This window comes from Hermetia illucens, chromosome 4, assembly GCF_905115235.1.
Source record: "Hermetia illucens chromosome 4, iHerIll2.2.curated.20191125, whole genome shotgun sequence".
Classification (NCBI taxonomy): Eukaryota; Metazoa; Arthropoda; class Insecta; order Diptera; family Stratiomyidae; genus Hermetia; species Hermetia illucens.
This window is the reverse complement of record NC_051852.1, coordinates 130744762-130764672: the sequence shown is the minus strand read 5'-3', so window position 1 is coordinate 130764672 and position 19911 is coordinate 130744762. Positions and strand designations below refer to the sequence as shown.

At 39.2% G+C, this 19911-nt stretch overlaps 1 protein-coding gene across 1 annotated transcript in view; it reads right to left on the bottom strand.

The window, feature by feature from the left end:
* The window catches only part of LOC119653856 (homeobox protein 5), a 93327-nt gene extending 75252 nt beyond the window's left edge, over positions 1-18075 (bottom strand). The window contains exon 1 of the mRNA XM_038058907.1: positions 17370-18075. Coding sequence (XP_037914835.1) covers positions 17370-17549 — 180 coding nt within the window. The 5' untranslated portion in view covers positions 17550-18075. The remainder of the gene's footprint in view (positions 1-17369) is intronic.
* Positions 18076-19911: the final 1836 nt, after the last annotated feature.

The following is a 19911-nucleotide window of genomic DNA, read 5'->3' as shown; positions in this document are numbered from 1 at the left end:
GGAAGTTAGGGGACCCATTAGTCGGTAATTTCAAACCAGGTCAATTTTTATACCACCAAAAACAGAAACACAGTGAACCACGCTATAACCTCTTCTTCCACCATAAGCCTACCTTTACGAAATACTACCCATAGTAGAGAGTCAGAAGGAATTCCGTTCGTCCGATGACAAGAGAATAGTTTCATCCAGATTGACTTATAGAGGAGAGGGGAATGGTTTTCAATTTCAGTAAAGGGCATGGAGCGCCTGTATATCCTGAAGGAACCACCGATATAAGCAAGCAACTCGGCTATTACTGCAGCTTAATTAATGCTTTCTGACAAAAAAAACATTACCGTCATACCCTAACCGGAGAATCTACCCAACTTGAACCCCATAGAGAGCAGGTAAGAGCTAACCAAACGCTCCATCGTTAAGGAAGTGATCACCATCAATCGAAAGTTAATCGAACTCATCAGATAACGTCGCCAATACCCTGTATAGAGAGTAGGCCTTAACGCATACAGGCTGTAATTGCAGCAAATGGTGGCATAACTAAATATTAAGTTTGTTTTCTGCCACGAAATTTTTTTATGGCAAAATTAAATATTTATCCTTCCGTAACTTTTTATTTTATGGGGTAAAATTCCACAGAGTCAAGTTTAAATGCCAAAAACTCGATTCGTTATGAAAAAAATTTTGAAGGATTGATGGAGCTATGTAAAATCTAAAAAACTACTTAAATGAAAGACACCATGGTGATTTATCTAAGCTTTTAGCTCTTTACGACATAACACCTTCAACCAGTCATATCTTCAATTTAGAAGTACAATTCAAAGCCTCAGGAATTTGAGACCAAATTTTTTGACAAAAACCGGCTAAAACTTCCAATCTGACTAATGAATCCTGAGAAAAACTTTGTCGGCAAATCAGTAAAATTCCAGTTTTTTCTGTTGATTTTTATTCTAACAGATACTGATGTGATAAATAAAATCTTTTCCGCTAAAAAGATAAGGGCCCGCGCAGCCTGAAATGTTAAAAAAGTGTCCTTTTCAAATCTCAATCTTTAAAAGGAGACCATGTTTCCAGGCCTTGTTACAGAAGTTGATGTTTTTTTCAATTTAGCTGAATTTTCTAAACTAAACCCTTAATTTCAGGAGGCAATTACTGAAGCTGAAATGCAAAGCGATTCCTGGAAATTTAATCTTAACTTAAGCTTGTTCTCCAAACCAACTTTGCCGACAAGAGGTCGCTTTCCACATATATATCTTATAATAATTAATTTGAAATAAAATTAAGTTTGGCGTCGATTGACAACAAAAATATCTGTTGCTATTTATTGTAGGCGATTTGTTAATTGGCAGAAACAGGCTCAACTCACAAAGCTCATGTATATGCAAATTGCAGCTGCGATGGACTAGATCGCGAAATTGGCAGTTGCTTAACAGAATTCATTGAAATTTTCTATTATTTTATCTCGGTATTGTCTTGTTTATTCACAAATCTAGCTTTCATTCCAGATATACATTTTATTCAAAGAACTCTCCACTCGACGCAACCGAATGCGTATCAATTGACTTTTTTCACAATGCATTTTTATTTCCAACTTTTTACTCTCATATCGCATTCCATTACCGCCAGCGATCAATGGAACGACCGATTAAAACGAGTTCAAGGTGAAATGCAAATTAAATTTATATTTTAAGGGCTTCGTAACCAAATGAAAGTTCAATAAAAAATCATTAAGCAGCATACGAGCATGACATTCTCACTTGATAAATGGATTGTCCATGCATAAGCAGCTGCATCGAGTGCAACGACAGCAAAAACAAATCCTTGAGGACCAATAAGCTTGTCATATCTAGAAATTAATAATAACCACCGATATTTGCACTTGAGTGAGTTACTGTTATCGTGTATTCCGTCACGTATTCGCTGTCGTTGATGATTTGTGAACTTTGAATTTCGCAAATATAAGATACCATTTCGCGGGGCCATAAACCGATGAGTAAGACCACGATAACTTTTTTTTAAATTGAATGCACACTTGAATTTGCAAATGAGTGTCAACTTGAAGAAAGTAGGTGATAGCATAATTGAATTGGTGGTAATGTCGAAATAGACCCAAACCTGGAGGTTCTTCCTAACAAATGTTTCCAATTGTCTCACTGGATGCGTGTTGTAATGAGAGATGCAAATGCATCTTACCAATTCAGTTTGTGGTCGAATAGGATTTTTCAATGGACCACTTTATAGGCCGAAGTAATAATATTTTAAATGCCCCATTGAAAGCTAATAACAATGATAATTTACGAACGTGCAATAAAAATTTACGATCAAGTCTATGCCCATTGTCGTTCTTTTCAATGGAGAAAACAAACAGTTTTACGAGTTGTTTAGGTTGATATCCCTGTTCATGGTTGCGGAAATTATTGCAGGTATTTTGGTGTCAAGGACGATATTTCAATACACTTTCCACTCACACCACATGTTACGCAAGTTATCCCTGTGTGGGTTCCGAAGCTAAATATAGACTATGATAGGCTTGAATTCTCCACTTTAAGTTAGAATTGTTGAAAATAAATGTAAAATACTGTATTAGAGGACATTCTGTACAAGAATCCCTGTTCTGAAAATTGCAGCCTTTGATGATTCTCAACTTGGCATATAGTGACAAGTCGTAATACCGGAAGCTGGATGCTTTGACTATAAAGGTTTTGTGTTCATCTTCAATTTCCTATTCACGTATTATACCTCCAATTAAAAATATTAAAATAATAACAGTAGATGGATTTTTGTCAAACTTTTCAAAATTATGCATTACATTATATTTATGCATGTATAACCATACCAAATTTTGTACTTCTAGGCTAAACTTAAGGGGGGTTTTCGGATAAATTTTTAAAATATGCTAATATACTATTATCAACTTTATTTAAACAGATACCGAATGCGGATGTATTTTAATGCCTAGATTTCTCATATGCACCATTGTGATTTTTTCTTAAGAATTTTGGGTTGGATACCTGCTACACTTTTGGGGCACACATTTTGTTTCACCCGATATAAAAAATATCATCAGTTTCGAAAATTACTATTTGAGCCCTTTCATTTGATACCCCACATTACAATTACAATTACAAAACCACGTCTCCCCACACCCCTCCTTAAACCCCGCCCCAAATGATGCCACCCGTTATATGTAAACGAATTGACAGACCAAATTTCATGACAATTGATTTTGCCGTTTCCAAGCAAATCCAAGAGGCAGACAGACTGACAGATAGACATCGAATCGATTCTAATAAGGTTTAAAAATGGCTAATGTAAGTCTTAATTTCTCTAAGGCATCCCTAAGTAATCTGTTGACACAGCAAAAATGAAGGTACAGTGGGTGGCCAATTAATAAAACCATCTTTGAAAAATCATGTTACCAATTTATAAAATTATTTGTTGTCAAATAGTATTGAGCAGACATTTGAAACATACTGAAAATAGCCCTATAACGCTAAAAATAATATAAAAACTTAGTTAAGCCGTCTTTTGTTGGAATTATAACTCTTACTCTTCACGACATACTTTCAATAATTTAATGCACTTTATTTTTATTTCATCATTTCTATACTTAACCAGCATAAGGTCTTCTGTCAATTGTATCTTATTCATTATATTTTTCTTGGAAATTGTGTTTTCCATTGATCACAAAAAGTTTTTAATGAGGTTAAGTTCCCGTGAATTACCAGGTCGGTCAAACATTCTTGTTTGCCTATTTTCTATAAAAAAGATGTTCTCTTTTGACCTTTGGCATGGAGCACAGTCGTGGGCAAATATAAAATTGCCATTGTAAATTATATGGGCAAAGTTATTCCTTGACATTCGGAGTCGTTCGGAAATTATAGTGTTAAACACGTGATAGGTCACATGCCAGATTTATGTCGATTGCCGTTATAAAGCGCTTATTTATCGGTCCGCATTACATTGGAATAACTTCGCTAAAATCCTAAGAATTGAAGCCACGGCTCTACTTGTGGTTCTTCAAGAAACCTAAGGTTTATGGACTTGGTATAGCAGATTAATGATCAGTTAAGATTTTATGGCTAAAAATGACATTCTACTTTTTAAATGCGTTTTTCTCGGAACTGCATATTGAAAATCGGCTGCTACCATAGCCATAAATTTATCCAACGAAATTCTTTGAAATTTTCACGACTTCAGTAGTTTTTTTGATTCATTGAAGAAGCCGTGAAAAAACAACAAAATTCACAAAAAAAATTTAATATGGCGCCAAAAGTTTAGCTTTTAAGATTTTTTAGTAGTCCTAGTTTGTAGTTAAGTCTGTACATTAAAATGCCGTTTACTTTTTTTCTTTAAGACGATGACCGCGCCCTCTAGCGTGGCAGCAGAATTTTTTTTGGAGATGGGTGTATAAATTGCTCTGTATTTCAATTCCGAACTATGCGATCGGAAATTACTATGCACGCACAAGATATTAATAAATTTATGATGATAAATTCGTATTTCTATCTTTATCCAGTTCTTCACAAAAAAATTCTAAAAAAAGCGAAAAAAACAGCCTTCACACGGGATGACCCCCTTAGAGACATTTGGGGAGACTTCGGAGCATCGTAAGTTCAAAAAATAGCGAAAGGCTGATAAAAATCTAAAATCCCATCGAAAAATTTGAAAGAAAGATCATGACGATGCCCTTAATGACATCCAAGCCTTCTCTTCTTAATATCTGCTCAACTAAAGTTAATAATAGTGTATTTCTATATTCGATAAATTTACGACGTAATCCCTTAAATTAATCTGATAATCATGAAAATTTGCAGTAATATATGTCATGATATGTAAGACGATACTGGAAAGTTTAGTGGAAATCCTATTGTTAATCGCGTAGATTCACTACACTCTTACTTTACTTATTCAGAACATATTTCTACGGTTCGCAAACTAGGATACTTGTGATTCTTTCAGTAGTTTTTAAGGTTTCGTGTAAAGTCGTTTTATGTAAACACAAAACCTTATTAAAATCGGTTTACTGGCTGTCTGTCTGTCCGTCATACTCATTTTTTTCGGAGATGGCTATAGCGATTAACACCAAATTTGGTGTAAGATGGAAGCTGTGAACGCACATGCATACAGTACGTTCGATCATTCTACGTCGAATTTAAGGAGGGGGGGGGGGGGGGGGGGATCCCCATACATGCAAAAGGGGGTGTACATTTTTTTTCATCAAATATAGTAATTGGCTGCGAAACCCCCCAAAACGTAAGTTCATCCTAAAATCACGAAATTTTGCAGCAATGTAGTGTATAGTATGGACCATGATCGCCAAGTTTGATAAAAATCGCACTATTACTAACAAAGTTATAACAGGTCAAAATTGCCGTTTCTGTGCAAAATTAAGACTTTGTAATGTAATATAATAACATGAAAGTGGATATTTTCACATAATATATGTATATAATACGTGCTAGGTTCTAATGCGACAAATGCACACTCAAATCGCTTTATAAAAAAATACGCAAAACCTTTCATACCTGAAGCGTCCAACTTCCGGTTTCCCGACTTGTTTTTAAGGTTTTGTGTAAAACAAAACCTTATTAAAATCGATTCAATGTCTGTCTGTCTGTCAGTCACACGCATTTTTCTCCAAAACGGTTAAACCGATCCGAACGAAATTTGGTGGACAGATGGGAACTATGAAATCCCACGCATACAGCGAGTGGCATAAATTTAAGTGGAGTTTAAAGGGGGGCTCCCCATACATGCAAAAGGGGGATTCAAAAATTTTTTCACCGGATATAGCTGTGTAGGGTATCAAATGAAAGGTCTCGATTTGTACTTTCCGAAATTGACATTAGTTTTGGCATAGATTGCAAAGTGCGTGAGTAAGGAGTCAAAATGTACGCACTTGAAGTGAGACAGGACTGATTTTCGGAAACTACCCAACCTAAAAATCTAAAAAAAATCAGGGTGGTGCGCCTAGATGAAATATAGGCCTCAAAATATGTCCCATTCCGATATCTGCTCAAATAAACTTACTAATAGTATATTACTGCTTTTTAGAAATTTACTGAAAAACCCCCCTTAAATTCATCCTAGGACTTCCGAATTTTGTACCAGCATAGGGGACAATATTTTGTATATATGTGCTAAATTGCATGCAAATCAGGCAATTAACGCCAAAGTTATAGCAGTTCAAACTTAGCAATTTCGCGCGAGTTTACTGCTTCCAAAGCCATGCAAATCAGATGCTGACGTCATAATTACCCGGAATAATTGACATTCGCGTGGAATATTAAAGTCACATTTATGAAGAATAGATTTATCGTTAGCGTGAATTACGTGACCACACCATTGAAAACGCCTCTCTTGCAGTTTTTCCCCGATCGGTGCAAACCCGTATCGATCGCGGATATTCTCATTTCAGACGTGATCAAAACGTGTCACGCCACCAGTGCAATGCAACATTTTCGTCCCCATTACCGCAAGACGCCGTTCATTGTCCTTTATAGTCAACACTCAAACTATAGAGAGCGACAGACGGACGACATTGCAGTAAATTTTAGATTTGGGACGTGCGCTGATACGTCGATCACAAAGAACACCAGTTGCGGAATGTCACTTCATCCAGGTGGCGTTAATGCTTGAAACATTTCATTACACAGTTCTCCATTGGCTGGTAGCATTGACTCGAGATATTTAACTCGCTCAGTTCTTTCAATGGCAGTAATCTGCCCCTCCAGATATTTAAATCGCTGAGTTCTGGCAATGGTGGTAACCTGCCCAGAACTGAGCGATTTAAATATCTCGGGTCAATGCTATAAGCCAATGGAGAACTACGTTATGCTCCTCACATAGGGAAACACAAAACCTTTTATACCTGAAGCGTCAAGCTTCCGGTTTCCCGACTTGTTGTTAATTAAAGATACCTTAAAAAAACACCAAAATTCACAAAAACAAGTTTAACACGGCGTCAAAAAATTTCGAAAAGAAGCAAAAAAACCGGCCTTTACACGGGATGACTTCCTTAAAAGAAAATGAAGTCAGTATAAGGGAAATTTCACGGTAAATTGAGCGTTGTCCAAAACTCTTTGAAAAGTTTTAGTGGGCGCGAAAGGCAAATTGTGCGCAATGCCAGCAATTAAACAGTGCCCCTAGCACGCTTGCGTTGGTTAGCAGATGTGAATGCTTCACGATACACTATTTGGGGGACCCTAAAACGTGCTCAGACGCTTCGATATGGAAAAATGAAGCCAGTACTGAAGTTAACCCAACGTCACAGGAACGCTAGAGTAATATTTGCATTGAAAAATTTGGATACAAACTAGAATACGGTAACCATTATCTTATACAGTGCAAAGAAAAAATGTCTGAAGCAACTTTTCAGATAATATTCTCCGACGAAAAAAATGGAATCTGGATGGTTCCAGCGGTTTTCGTGGATACTGGCATGACATTAGAAAGGAACCATTTCGTTTTACGAAGCGAAATTTCGCCGGTGATAACGTGATGGTTTGGGGTGCATTTTCTGCAAATGGATACCTTTCATTGCAAGTTTTTACATCTCGAATGAGTTCCTAGAAAACAACCTAGTGTCATTTTTAGATGAGAATGGTTACCCACTATGGACTTTTCAGCAGGGCAACGCACGAATTCATGTCAGCCACGAAACAAAAGCTTGGTTTTTGCCAAAATCCATCAAAGTTGTGCATTGACCAGCGTGCTCTCCGGATTTGAATCCAATTTAGAACCTGTGGGGTATACTTTTACAGCGGTTTTATAAAGATAATCGGCAATTCGATACGGTTAAAGAGCTCATGACGGCGCTATAGGATGAGAGGCAGGAAATTGACGAAAATTTTATTGAAAACCTTCTGAGAAGTATGAAAACCCGGATCGAAAAAGTGTGTGTAGCTCTCGAGGTGATTCTGCAGTTATTTTTAGTTTTTTTTTTTCAATTCTTATCACTAGTCAAGTTAATAAAAAGAGAATGTATGTGACCTTATAAGGGCGAAGTAAGTAAATTTTAATTAAAAAGGTACCCTTAATTTACAAAATTTGGCAAAAATATATTTTTTTTATTTCTTTTTCGTAATAATCTTTGTTGAATATTATGTTTATGTTATCCTACAGTTTGGCATTTTGAAAATAACGCGATTTTTAAAGTGACCTTATAATTATGAAACGCACCTTATGACTTCTTCCACAATGAAAATTTACAGAACCTGCATATGGACACCCCATGCTCCTGCTTTTGTCCCGGTTATACAACCGATCCTGTTGATGACCTTTCAACCCTTGATAGTATATTAGGTCAACAACTCTCCGGAAGACAATGGGTGCACCTGACCCCATTTAGCTTTTACACAGACGAAGTCGTATTGAGAAAACAGTAGTCATATCTTCTCTTATCGATTGCCTGATAAGAATAAATTGCTAAAATTCTGGAAATGACGATAGAACGGTGTCAAAAACCGAGTCAACTCGGCTGTACTAACAAAAGCTTACGAAAAACACGTTTCTACTCAATGACTTGTCATTTTCATTATATAATAGAAGAAAGAAATCCTGACGTAGCAGTTGATAAATGACAACGTCTGTACTTCCTTACGGTTCGTCCTTCAACAATTCGTCAGATGGGGGTAGTAACAATTCTGCTTGTATATTTGGGTGTACGTGACCAAAGGCATGGTAAAAATATTTTTGATAAGCAGAGGTGCGTTCATGAAGGTATGCGTGCAATCAAATCAAGGGAAAATTCAATCGCAAGGTAAAAATTTGCGTAAAGAGAAGGCAGCATAGCTTCGGTGGAAATATAACACTAACGAAGAGCTACCTCCAATGCGGGCTGATATGTAAAAGATCTGAGTGAGTTTTATGCGAATAGCTAGATATAGTATAATTTTAGTTTCCAAGGAACTTCCTTCTTTAATTCATAGAAGAAACAATTCCCATTCTTTCTATTCCTTAATCTGATAAAGTGGACTAAGAACAGCCTCACCCCGAATCAGTGGTTTCATTTAAAATAACCGGCAGTCCCTCCCTCATCAACAAATGGAATGGTCACGACGGACGGAGCTCGATTTGCATTTAAATGTAATGCAATTTTCTTGATCGTCAATATGTGTATGCCTGCACTCAACACACCTTCTTTTAAGCTTAAAGAACAACAACCCGTCCATCGACTCAGCAACTTACCGGCAGATTATATAATTTTTGTTAGCATGTCTATGACATGACTTGTTTGCTTATTTGCAACTTGCCTCTTGCTAACTTTCGTACAATATGTAATGAATGTGTCCCCCCTGACACCCGAAAGCTTGAAAACTTGTTTACGCTGCTTGGCCGGTTCACGGGGGCCACTCCAAGTCCCAAACTTATAATTAGGAAATGATGAAGATGAAAGGAACGCGAGGAGCGAACTGAAGCAACTACAGCACTAACCAGACCGAAAACTAGAAGAAACAAAGAAAACTTTTTGTTTCCACGAAAGTAAGACTTTCTTCTGGCCGATGAGAATAAGGAGAATCGATATCATGAAAGAAATGATAATCTCACATGTTCGGGTACATATGTTACATTTATTTTCTAAAATTGGAACGCTCTGTGGTGTAGAAATCATTACTTGCCGCCGTGATTATTCAGTTTTTTTGTTGTCATAAAAATATTCGAGGAGAAGCCAAAATAAAGTGTTCTTACTTTCTTCTTAGCTGAAGCGTACGTTTTTACATTTCTCGTGTTTATGGTTGATTGGTTTTTAGTTCTTATAAATGTTTAGGTTGGCTCGACGCTGTTGTCGTCAGAGTTGAATGGACAATTTGGGTGGGCGAAAATATTCAAGAAAAAGCAAAACGATATCGATCCATGAGTGTGTGACTTAATGGTTTCCTGTTTTCTTTATATAATAGGACAATGATACTGCATCATCGCTGATAGTGATCTTTTCGATAAAAATAGAATTCTGGTCGCGTAGACTTTATCCACAAAGGTTTAATTCCCATAAGAGATGTATTCGATAATGAAAATGTGGATTTTTGCTGATGCCTTCTTCGTCTATTGAAAAGTTTCGTTTCATAGTCGATTACTCAGGTAGCTAAAAATGAAAAGAGAGATGATATTATGCTAGTTTACCCATTTTGTACCATTCGAACGAATGCATAAAATACAAACAGTGCGGAGTGCATTGCAGGTAATATAACGTAGAGTGTTGCGTTTCTAGAGTCATGTAACTTCTAGAAGATAAGCTTCTTTAAAAATAATATATTTCGACAAAATTTGTTATGGAACATCAGACGCCAGAAAGTTTATATATAAATTTAATTACATCGTGGGACTGGCGTTTGTTTCTTCCAAGTCGGATCCACTAAAAAGTCACAAACGCTACTTAGAATGCTAATCGGGATCAAAAATTCTGTTAATTGATTTCATTTGAAATCTGTTTTGAACCTTGATGTGTTCGATAGAAATATGATGCCTCCCTCCTGTTCAACTTTTGTAACAAAATTTGCCGAAGAACAGGGTAAGGAACGAAAAGTTAAATACTTTTCCAAGTCATTCCATTTAATAATCCGCCTTCACTTTCTCGCATCTATCCTGAATATCCTTAATGTCTTGCTCGGAGCTCAAATCACTGCTTTATTGTCCAATGCTCAGTGTGGTCCTATTCTCAAAGTCTGTTTCGCTGAGCACGATTTACCTTCCTTTTTAAGGTTTTGTGTAAAACAAAACCTTATTATAATCGGTTTACTATCTGTCTGTGTCTGTTCGTCTGTCTGTCTGTCACACGTATTTTTCTCGGAGACGATTATACCCATTGACATCAAATTTGGTGGAAAAATGGGAACTCATCCTTTTACGTTGAATTTAAGAGAGGGTCCCCACCCCCAGGAGGGTGTACATTTTTTTTCATCAAATATAGTCATGTGGGGTATCAAATAAAAGTTCTCGGGTAGTACTTTCCGAAGATGGTCTTAGTTTTGACATTTACTGGAAAAGTAGGGAGTACGGAGAGTTGAAGGTGATCATTTCTTTAACGGATCCATTCTCAGAACTTACCTAACCGAAACATCTGAAAAAAAATCAAAAGGTTGCCACCATATGGTGCCTAGGCTCCGAGATACCCTACATACCAATATCTGTTCAAATAAAGTTAATAAAAGTACATTGCTACAACTTTTAGTAATTGGCAGGAAAACCCCCCTTAAGTTTTATCCTAGGATCATGAAATTTTGCACCAATGTTGGCTACAGCATAGATCATGATCTTACCAAATTTGGTGAAAATTACACTATTACTAGCAAAGTTATAATAGGTCAATGCTGTCGCTTCTTTGCAAATTCAAGACTTTGAAAGTTAATATCACTTGAAAGTGGATATTTTCACGTAATATACGCATATATTACCCGTTACGTACTAATGGGGCAAATGCAGACTCAAATCTGTTTTTAAAAAAAATTCACAAAACCTTTCATACCTAAAGCGTCTCGCTTCCGGTTTCCCGATTTGTTTCCATTGCCTGGCGTAATACTGAACTTCCGTTTCTTCCCAATTTTGAAGGTAATCGCAACTAATGCTCTTCTTACTGACAAGAAAGTCTAACTTGATTTGCCCACTTTACTTCCTTATTTCCAACTTAAGCAAAATAGCACTCGATACCAACTAACGATCAAGTTTGAAGATGACGAATTGAAACGCATAAACATAGGATGGAAAAATCAAAGGTACCAAAGATATCCAACAATTAAAAATAGAGTACTGTTTCTACTGAAACCGGGGGGTTTCAGTAAATTGGAGAATCCAATTTAGCTCTTGGGAGTGGGCTGTGGTGTCTTCAGCTGAATTGCTTCATTTACGCAGTGCAGCTTGGCAGTTTATAGCTCCTTGCTGACCGGACTGTCTCTTTCTATTGTTCCCTAATACAGTATACCCTTCTGGTCCCAGTTGAAATCATGGTCTTCTTTGGATGCAGATCCTGTTTGGCTGTCGGCGTTGGAGTTTCCTCTGAAGCCAACCATTCTTTTCCCTGCCTTTTATCAACCCTAGTGACAATAGTGTTCACAAGGTCAAACAAAGCGAAAAATTCAAGACTGATACATATATTTCAGCGCTCATGCTTATCTAGCTTTTCCATGCCTTTTTGACACATTCGCTTATTGATGAATATACCCTTTGGAAGCGATGAAGAAAAAACTACTTGCATCCCAAAATACGAGTGCCATGAACTCGCTAACTGACTTTTGTGTGTGTGGTTGCTTTCGACGGACTTCACCGACTACTGACGATCTTTTTGATTTTAAAGTGTAGCAATGCATCCGCAATTCACCTATTGTCAGATCATGATGCAAGAAGTCTTTATTATCACGTTTTAGCAACACCTACCGCGCTCTGAATCATCAAGGCGTCATTTTGATTGGGTGTGAGCAAACGCATCAGTGCAAACGCTTCACTCTTCCAAAGAGTTTAAGATAAAAAAGTATTAAATTGATATAAGATTTGAACCACATTCCCTTAAAAAATATTCTCAGAAAACCTGATGACAGAAAATAATTCTGGTTAACACAGTACCCAGCTTTATGTTCACTAAACTCGTACAGCCGTTTTCGATAAAAATGTCAAACAGGCAATAAACCGACTTCAACAAAGTTTTGTTTAATAGCAGATCAATGTACTTCTGTTGGACAGTAAACAAAGTGTGACCATAAAAAGCTTGACAAAGATAAGTAATACCTGTATAAGTGTGGAAACACTAAACCTTAATAGAGAGGGGCATTATTCAGTGACTAAGGCCTATCAAGATGTGATTGTGATATTCAGAGGATACCAGTAAAGCAAAATTCCCTCAATAGACTTTCAACCACAATCTGGCAGAAAAAAAACCTTCTAACAATCTGATGGCGGAAGAAGGAATGCATTATGCCTACTAGTCAGTGTTGTAAAGACCTTGATGGAAGTCGCCGGCCTAACATTTGCAAAAGTAAATATACAAACAGTACTCATAACAAAGCATCTTCAAAAAATTTCTGATGATATCAGCGTAAACACCATCACCTCTCCACTGCTCTTCAAATAAATCCCCTTTTCTCTATTTTGGATACGATCATATAAAAATCTTAGAAAGACAAGTCCGTTTCAATTCGCACACTTAAGGGAGGCACTTATTAAAAAGAAACAGCCCCGTCTCGATGATCCTGCGAATCTGATGCAATCTATATGTAAGTATTACTTCAATAGTGCAACTTTCCCCTTCTTTCCTCTTTTTTAATTCGATGATAACTACAGCCACTTATTCCCTACGTTGAGTACCATTCCAATAGTGATAATATTGTCTTCTCTTAGTGTTTGTGTGTAAGATGGTAGTTGATTATGCGCCATGATTTCACTCAATCCATTCTCTAATATTAGGAAAGACTGGAATGTTATCTCGAAAGCACTACAAACCTTCAAAGCCATCAAGCGATAAACCGAATATACCTTCTCTCGATTCTACAGATTTGTAAGCATCTTTAACTATATGGACGTCTACGTATAGATTGCATCACTTTAGCTATGAATAATTTCCGAATTTCAACAAATTGACATTCGACAACATTTTGACACCTTTTAACAGCCGTTTTCTAAGCGCCCCTTTAAGCTAAACTTGGTTTCGATAGATTCTCCCAAATAATTGAAAGCCGACCTCAATATCACAAGTTAGTTTTCTATGCTTTGTGATCAAAGCTTCGGTCTTTTCTTTCGCCAAATCAGAACTCCAATGGCCGTGCTGTCTCCTTGCGGTCATGCAATGACAATCACGGTCAAGCCGAGTTCGGTACCCCTGTTTAAAACAGCCTATTGTGACGGCATGGTCCTTGGGTCGATAATCCGCTGCACACCAGAGTCTCCCCCGAAAGGCAATTTTCTGCTAACCTCGCCAAGAACCCGCATGGAATTAAGATTAATCTATAACAATATCTCCGAGTTCTTTTCAGGGCTCTTCTAAACACAAGACTGAATTTTCAAATAGCACCCCTTGAACCGAAACGTACAATGAAACTTCGACCTTGGCAAAGATGATACAAATGTTACAAATCTTTTGGCTGAAAGGCGTCGTATGTTTTTTCGCAAATACGAACCTTTATTCAATGGAATAAATGACAATCTGACGTTTAGTTCACAGATTAGAGTAATTTTAGTGACGTTACTTTTGCTTGTTTTGACTAGACAGCCAGCAGCTTAGAGAACGTTAAGTCGTCTCTTGGTTACCTCAAAAATGGTTCAAAACTGTAGAATTTGTCTGAATTCTATGTCTAGAACATGTTGCATAGTTAGATTACCTCCAAACTTTTCAGAATTAGGTCCTTTATTATCCCCTGTGCTGGTCCCAAATTCTGCGAAAAAAATTTACACCCCCCTTCAAACTTAACATAAAATGGCGTCGCTCGCTGCACGTAAAGGGTCTTCTCACCGAATTTTTTTGACAGCTGGTTCAGCCGTTTTCGAGTAAATCGGGTGTGACACACTGACAAACAGACGGACAAACAGTCATTGAACCGATTTTAATGAGGTTTCACATAAAATCTTAAAAATGAAGGTCGCAGTGCGTTCTGCGCACCTTTTTTACCTTTAATCATATAAAATATATCAATGTTTCACCGAAAATTTTCGGGCCTGTGTTTGATTCGACAGAAAACGGAGATCTGGAAAATATGGTGAATGTAAAGAACCTTTCATTTGCGCTCTTAGATTGCCTCTTGACCACGTTTTCAACGTTAGGTCTATGGTTGTTGTGAAGCAATATGGTTTAACCTGGTCGCTCTGGTATTTTCAGCTCAACTGCTTCATTTTCGCGATGCAGCTAGGCAATTTATAGCTCCTTGCTGACCACACTATTTCTTTCAATTATCTTTCAATGCAATATACACTTTTGGTACCACCAAGCGCAAATCTTTTTTCTTTGGGCGGCAGCCTTGTTGACTCTCAGCGTTGGCGTTTCTCCAGGAGCCACCCCTTCTTGTCTGCGTTCACATCACGGCTCAGTACAAGAAATATTGCTCGTGTCCACGTACCGTTGAATCCACCAACAGGAATCCATTAGACAAGGACGTCTGGTAAAATGGACCTGAATCTGATCTGAATGATCAAAGGCTGAGTCTCTTCCTCACGGTTACGGTGCCAGTAAAATTGATAAAACGTTCCCTGTTTTTCAAGAAATCGTAAACTGATCCCCAGGAACTATATATGAATTTAAGATGGATGGCATCCCATTACATTTTCCTGAGTAATTACCCAGGGTTTTCCGGTATAACTTCGAGTAATTAAAGAATACCTTCTAAACTGCGGCTTGGGAATATAGTGGGAAAATCAACAGTCAGGCTCAATCGGTTGCAGTGTGCTGGCCAGAACGTCAGACAGCTTTTCGGGGTATCGAAATGGTGGACCACGGTGAAAAACCGGGATGTCTGGAGTTCCTTAATAAGGCATAGACGGGATACCGATTGTTGCGCTGTTGATGATGATGATCTAAATTACGGCTTGGGAAATATCGTAGTCGTAGGAATACCGATGACAGTCAATACATTGGTCGCTCAATTGTGGCACGACAGTGGCTGAAATTCGTGAGTTACACTTCCAATTGTGTCCGTGTCCCGTTTTTACAGATTTAGTTCCCAGCCATGTCTGGCTGTTCTCAGGACTCGAAGGATGTTCCAGGGACAAAGATATAAATTAAAGGATGAAGTGATCTTTGCCTCTGAATCATTTTTGGAAGAGCAACACAGATTGCTCTGTCAGAAAGGTTAGAAATGATAAAGAAACAAGCACTAAACTATTTTGTTATCCTGGAAGGAAGTTATGTATCTGGAAATTCGAGCAGAAAACTTTTTTTTTAAACCAAAGACTGCTAAGGGCAAAAGAGTAGAGACGTAAGAAACATTTCAAACGTTTTTTTTCCAGATATTGAAATTGGAATGAACAAATTATTTTGACTTCGTCACTTCATGATGATCCCTCATTCAAATTCCTTCCCATGGCCTGATATTTTACACTTGCAATGAATAACTTCCGAAAGTGGCATTTGATTTATGTAAAATGTGTAGACGTTATTTCCTCCCTACTGAGATCCTCACTCTCGTTGATGTAAAAATGATTACCGGAAATATATATTCGCCCCAAGGAGCTATGGGAATTCTCAAATATGAATGTAAAACGACTCCTCGAACACCTTCGGAAAAACCAAACGACCGTTTGACCCCCAACGATACGTTAGCCCACGGCAAGGGTGAGGCGTCCGTCGTCAGTCACGCTAACCGGCAATAACTTGAGTGACCACTCGAAACGCGGCATTACATTGCATTCCACACCCCCGGGGAAGAGTTCAACGACCACCGCTCGAGAGTTTTCGTTTTATCAGCTCGTCATCTATCAAATGCCAAGAAATATTAAGTCTTATCGGTTTCACATTGTCGTCGCTCGTGTTGGAACTATTAGAAATAATTGCAGCCTGCCTGCCTGCTGAGGATGGGGCTCGGAGGCGAGAGTGGCCGTTGTGGAGTGCATTCAATCGTGAGCGCGGAATTGATTCCAGCCCGACACTCGCCTCCTCTTTCTTGTTGACCGGCAACCGCTGTCGGTGTCAATCGTTGCGCTATTTCATCATCGCCATTATCATCATAAACAACTTTCAATCAAGAATAGATTACACACCCGACAGTCATATATGGAAGTTGATTCAAACAACAAAACAGCACACAATTAGTGATAAGACTAGAGTAGAAGCTGATAAGCCCCAGGCGAAGGCCGCGCTGTCGGCGAGATTACTCCAGTGGAGCTTGGAATGAGCTGGCGAGTGGGGTCGAAAAGGGGACCTGTCCTGCCCAAAAATAGCCTAAAAGTATCATGCTAACGTCGAAAATGTTTCCGGCTCGACCAACGTGAGGGCGATAATAGGGCAGCAGGTTTTAATTAAGCTAGACAAGATCTGAGACTGAGGCTGCCTCCGTCCGCGGCCAGGCTCCCAGCTGAGTCCCATCCAAAACAATTCCAAACTACTAACAAAAACTAAGTTGGCTGAAGGCGGCTTGATGGAGACGAGCCCAACACAACTTGCAACCTACACTTGCGGCCTCCATCGCCGCACACACGGCAAACCGGCAGAACCGGCTTCCAGTCAGACAATCAGCCGTTTTTATTTATTTATATCAATCGGCTCCCAGTTGCTGGGCACGTTCGAGGCATTCATTGACGAGTTTTCTCCATGGGCTAGGGATGGGGCTTGCAGCTGTAGTTTTGGTTCCACTTGCAATACAAAGACGGCACCCAGCCCGCTTTGGCTTGGTGGAAACCAGGGAAAACACCAGCCAAGGGTTTGGCAAATAATGCTAGAACTGTGACACTGCTCTACTCACCGATTTTACAAACTCCCGATAAATGTAATAAAATCCTGCGAGTCCGCCTAGTCCTTGGATTTCATCCGGGCCGGGCACGATTTCAAGAAGCGACTGCACCGCGCCGTTTCTCTTCAGGACTTGGTCATCCACAGAATTGTTGAATTCTGTGATATTCAAACATTTGCACGAGATCAACATTTTCCTTGCACTCGGAACGCCTCTCGAGTCCTTGGACGGGATGCGCGGCGCAAAAAGGCAACTTTGCGGACAAGAAAAGAGCCACCGAACGCGGCGCTGATTTTCAAGGAAGAACTGCTCGCACGTACGCCAACTCGCACACAAAAATATCCTTTTCGGCCGGCACAATTTTGCTTTGTCCCGGAATTTCCTCACTTCACAATCGAACCAGAAACAGGGGAAGCAAAAAGTTTTGTCGAGTCGATTCTGGCGTCCTCACACTATGTCCGCGGCTTCACTGTTGCAGATAAACTTTTCAAAATTACAAAATATAACGGGTTGAGAGAAGACTTCTCCAAGAACAGGTAAAAGTACAAAAAGGAGTCGATCGGAACGCTTAAGAAATCAGCGGAGAAAAGCCCAGATTTCCCGCAACGGCTTCTGCTTGTCCTCTTCGACTTCAGGTTCCTTTTGATTCGCGGCGACGACGACGACAGACCAACTCGCACTCGAAATCGAATCACTCAATCTCGAACTCGAACGCGAGATGACACAAAAGAACGACAAAGAACGAGCGAACAGTTCGATTTCGCCTCTTTCGCTGTGACGGCGGGGAAATCGGTGTTTTCCTATTCGAGAGCTCAAGTGTGGTGGAATTGCTCTGGCGGGAGGGAATTTGGTTTCTTATTTGATGTGAATTCGATTATCGAAAATCGTGAATCGTTCAATGTTTGTGGGGGAGTATGGACGGATTTTTTGATAATGTAAATGTCATCAGAAGCTAACTAAATCGAAATTAAACTGAAAATTTACTTAAATGTGGCATTATTACTTTTCATTAAGAATATGAATAGAATATCATACTACGCCGGAGAATACATCAATTTCAAAAGAACTCTACATGGTAGAAAGGGCCATTATTCTTAAAATACCGTAGAACCCGGATAGAACGACTTTCAAGGGACCGGCGAAATTTGATCGCGCTAACAGGTCGACGCACAAAGAGACCGCATAAATTAAAGTTGTTTTTTTCTAGTATAGTGGATAATAGGTAATTTCCATGAAAATGAAACCACTATTAATATTCATATTGATAGAAAATATTAATGAAAATTGACCATTGCGCCATGCATACGTGTCTATTATAAATCAAAGAAACAATTGTGTATTTTTTTGTAAATTCATTAAGTGTGGATTTATTGTTATAAAAAGTTTGTAATTTTGGTCTGTTTGTAACCGATTTTTGTTCTATAGTATCATACTTTTCGTAAGATTATCATCAAAGTTAGTTTGAACAAAAATGTTGAGCGTTTCTGCAGCGATCAGAACTTCAGACGCAAACGGATTCCAACCACTCTCCACGGTTTCGCCATTATCAACGTTATTGTCTTGTCTGTTGGCATTTGGCCACATGAAGTGCGCGGACCCAGGGACTGCCCCGTTCAAATGTAGAAGACAACGCCGAAAAGGAGTTGGCGGCGTCCCTCACATGTGCAAACGTGGCCAAATGGGTCACTCTGCCAACTTCTCTAAGTGTCCCCGTAGGCTGAAATCAATCCAGCGCAAAGCGAGAGCCAAAAGCATCCCGCACTCCCGATTTGCTTCATTCTTCCCCAATCTTGACAGACTCTGCCTCGTGTCAACTGGACCGTCTCTCCCTCACTGATCCCGTCTTTCGCCGCAGTGGCCAGAGGTCGAGCAAGACCCGAAATGCTTAGCCCTTTATGGCCCCCACATTCTTATATTCCCAGGGACTTTTTCATGGAAGCTGGGTCCCTATTCAATATGTCTTTCTCCTCGCTGTGGAACACAATCTCTGTCTTCTATCAGAACTATCTCCGTCTCCCCCTGAAGACAAACCCGAAACGTACTTACAATTCCTCTTCAAATTGCTAGACAATCAAAATGAAGGTGCTCACACTCAACACTAATTCGCTCATTTCTAACGACAAACGTATCGCTCTCCACAACCTCCTCGAGAATTCCGATCCTAACCTCCTTCTCCTAAACGACACCAGACTGGGGGAAGCCCCAACGTAAAACTACTTGATCCCGGTTAGAGTACTTTCTACAACGACACGGGAAGAGGTACAGCCATACTAGTCAAAGCGGGACTGAGCATCCCATCGGCTGCACTGGCTGTTAGGGATGGGGGCGTCCTCCGAGTCCTAATCGGGTCTCTCTACTTCCCGGGCGGCACAGGTCGTCACCTCACTTCCATTCTGGCCGAACTCTGGGAAATTGCGACCAGTTTCAATGCCTTCATCCTCGACGGTGACCTCAACGCGAGGCACGTATCTTAGGGCGACTCAGTTAACAAAGAAAACGGCAAAGTGCTCTTTGATTAGTTCCAGTCAGGCCCATTCCTTAGCGCGGACATCAT